Below are 3,457 nucleotides of genomic sequence, written 5' to 3'. Positions count from 1 at the left end.
AACGTTCTGTGATTCTGTGATTCTGTTTGCTGCTGCTCAGCCTGACTGCCTCCCCCTCTGCTGCATCTTCCCCATGTATTGCAGTCTCTTCTCCAATGCAGCTTTCACACCTACCCAATTCTTGTGCTCCTCTGGAGGATTTTTGTAGGCCTCTTCCATTAATTTGCTATTATCCCTGTTTCCCTTTGAAGCTGTCTTGTCTAGAGCAGAGCCCTAGGAGTTGTAGTCTGTTGCATGGGTCACGTTGGAGGCCCTTCTTAGAGCAGACTTCTTTTGGGACTTTATAGAACAACTTGGACCTGTGTATAGACCCAGGCCCCCTGAAGCACACTGAGCCCTTCTAACTGCACTGTGCGTATTCATCTGCTTGTGGTGTGGTATAGCTGTTCTCCTTCCCTGCAGTGATGAGTTGACCCTTGAAGGAATCAAGCAGTTTTTCGTGGCTGTGGAGAGGGAAGAATGGAAGTTTGACACCTTGTGCGATCTCTACGACACACTCACAATCACCCAGGCCGTCATCTTCTGTAACACCAAGAGAAAGGTACAGAAGCCACCAGATAGGTCCTTAATTCCTTCCCTTTCAGAGCTTGTGGAGCCCTGTATCATATAACCAGTGTTTTGTAAGGATTATTTACTTCCTTTAGCTCCAGAATATTTGTTAAAGTATCTCTCAGTCCTTACCAGCATGCACCACTGTAAACATTTTCCAAGCATAACTAGTGCATTTGGCTGTCCTGAGCAATGAGCTAACCCAGGTTGCATGGCTGTGTGCACAGGTAGACTGGCTCACGGAGAAGATGAGAGAAGCCAACTTCACAGTTTCATCCATGCACGGGGACATGCCACAGAAGGAGAGAGAGTCCATCATGAAAGAGTTCAGATCTGGTGCAAGGTAAATACCTTAAACAGTGTTGTTTACAGCATTGCTTCCTCAGGACAGGGTTTCTTCTAGCATCGGAAGGGAACAGGCCTCAGTAGCCCATAATACCTCTCTTCTCTGAAGGCTTTGTTCAGCTCAGATTAGGAAGGGCGCTGATACCCATCTATTCACTTGTTGTGTCGCAGGGCTGGGAGATTGCCACTTTCCAAGGGGGGATGCTCATACTTCTAAGCACAGAGTTAGTCGGTGTTATTTTGCTGAAGAGGTTGAGAGTTAAATTTAAAAATAAGAAGAAAAATATTTGGGCTCTGTCTTTTAAAAATCTTATGAGCATTATTTTCTTTCTGAAAGATCAAAGCTGTTTTGGTACTATCTGTCTTCACTGAAGTTTGGTGATACTGCATGGAACAGCTTTCCTTGCAGCAGAAGTGTGGATGCTGCCAGTGTGCTGTGGGCAGGGAGGGAGCACAGAGTAGCAGGTGATACCTTGTGCTGGAGACTGTACCTTCTCAGTTCCCACATCTGCCCTGGTGGGATGAAATAGCCATAACTGTCCCTTTCTCTTTGCAGCCGAGTCCTTATTTCAACAGATGTTTGGGCTAGAGGCCTGGATGTGCCTCAGGTGTCCCTTATCATTAACTACGACTTACCCAACAACAGAGAACTCTACATACACAGGTGAGCTTGACCTTCACATGGGGAAATGTGGCTGGGTTACCCTTCTCCATGGGAGCTCCATTCTCTGTTTCCTTCTGCCTCCACAGAATTGGCCGGTCAGGCAGATACGGCCGAAAAGGTGTAGCAATCAATTTTGTGAAGAACGACGACATCCGCATCCTGCGAGACATCGAGCAGTACTACTCCACCCAGATAGACGAGATGCCTATGAACGGTGAGTGCAGGCCAGCCCCAGCCCCAGCGAGGCGGCTGCCCTCCTCCAGTTGGGAACTGGTGTGCTGCATCTGAAAGAGAAATGCCAGATGCGTTGTCTTGCCACATGCCCAGTCCATCCCTGAGGACAGAGCTGGGAAGTGCTGTGCTGTGGCTCTCAGCACACTTGGTGTATACTTACACTTTCTCATTTTTTCTCGTTTCAGTTGCTGATCTTATCTGAAGATCTGCAAGTACCAGGGAGTTGTACTACTTGGTAGCCTCCGTAATTCTGTTTTAGACCCACATCCTTTTATCATATTGCTGGTCGTATGTTCTTGAGTTGAGCTGCACTTGGGAACTTGTGTAAATAATGTCTTTACTCCCACCCATGTTTTTCAATAAAAAAAGGAAGTTTTACCATAACCTGTGCTTAATTACTCTCACCCAAGATAGTAACAGGCAGGGAGTTTTGAAATGCTGCCACACTTGCCTAGCACAATCGAAAAACATTGAACACTCAGTGTATCTAGGTTCATAAATTACAGGGCTTCCTGTTCTCCACCCTTTCATTATTGCTGTGCCATGCTATGTGGTGTACTTTTTAGTTTCCTTAACTTGACTCTAAGGATCAGCCATCTACAGGAAAAATCTGTGGCCTGACCAAAGCCTGCTCTAAGAAAACTGAGGTGCAAGATAGCCAGAAATTTCCTGTTGTTTACACCTTTCTGGAACCAGGAATCACATCACTCAGTGCTCCAGCTGAGTATTTCCCTGCCCAAGGAACACAGGCACTTGAGCAGACATTTGTAAGGGCCTCTTTAACTTGATGCCAGCTGGAAAAACACTTTCTCATGAGTTTCTATTCTAAAGTAACAAAGAGCAAGTATTATTTGTTGTCTTCTCCATCCCTTTCTGATGCTGTAACTTAACATCTTCTCAGTCATCTCACCTGTTTCCCTTCAGCATTATGCTGTACTTTGCCAGCTGTAGTATCTTCCATGTAGCTCCTACCTAGCTCTGCTGTATCCTTTTTGAGGCAAGACTTGGCTGGTGCTATACTGCTAGTGGGGGGTAAGTTACTGTGTTTTATTTTATGCTTGTTCTGTTAAATTGGTTTTTGCTTGCTCAGGGACAGTGGAAGAAGAAAGGCCTTAATACATGACCAGTTTGCACAGAACTGGCACAGCTCTCACAGCTACTTTCCCGAGTCAGTAGTGGAGTCACCCTGGGTAGAGAAAATGAGTGTCTGTCTCCTTTATGCCCCTGTGTACTGCACTGGTGAAGTTCCTCTGTTCCCTTGCACCTACTTTGTGCACAATTGTGATATTCTGAACAGTACATAGGCAACAATTGAGAATTACTAAGCTTATTTTACTAAGAATACAAATTAGAAGGGGTTGTGCAATAGAAGTGAGGCTGCTACACCTTTGTGCCCCAGCAGGGACACACAACAGCTCCTACATTGCCCATACAGGTCAACATTTAGCCCCCCCCATCTTGTCCCTCTCCAGCTGATAGGATGCAGGCCTATTAGATGGAAGTTACCCCACGCATTCAAGCTGTGGATCCCTCCAGTAACCAGGCAGGGAGGCTCAGTTCAACCAGTAGCTGGCCTCTGGATCACCAGTTGCTGCAGGAGCTGGCAGATGGGCATGGGCCACAGCCCCGCTGCAGGTGCACGTTCAGCCCACCCTCACGCACTCA

At 46.7% G+C, this 3,457-nt stretch overlaps 1 protein-coding gene across 1 annotated transcript; it reads left to right on the top strand.

The window, feature by feature from the left end:
* Nucleotides 1–402: 402 nt before the first annotated feature.
* LOC104546039 (eukaryotic initiation factor 4A-III) lies at nt 403–2,176 on the top strand (the record flags this gene model as incomplete). Its single annotated transcript, XM_010191323.1, has 5 exons — nt 403–541; nt 777–892; nt 1,451–1,558; nt 1,645–1,772; nt 1,978–2,176. Coding segments are annotated over 5 exons (508 nt in total), but the record flags the coding sequence as incomplete, so codon positions are not given.
* Between the last annotated feature and the right edge of the window lie 1,281 nt (nt 2,177–3,457).

This window comes from Mesitornis unicolor, unplaced genomic scaffold (genome assembly GCF_000695765.1).
Source record: "Mesitornis unicolor isolate BGI_N332 unplaced genomic scaffold, ASM69576v1 scaffold9379, whole genome shotgun sequence".
NCBI lineage: Eukaryota > Metazoa > Chordata > Aves > Mesitornithiformes > Mesitornithidae > Mesitornis > Mesitornis unicolor.
This window is presented reverse-complemented; position numbering and strand designations above follow the sequence as displayed.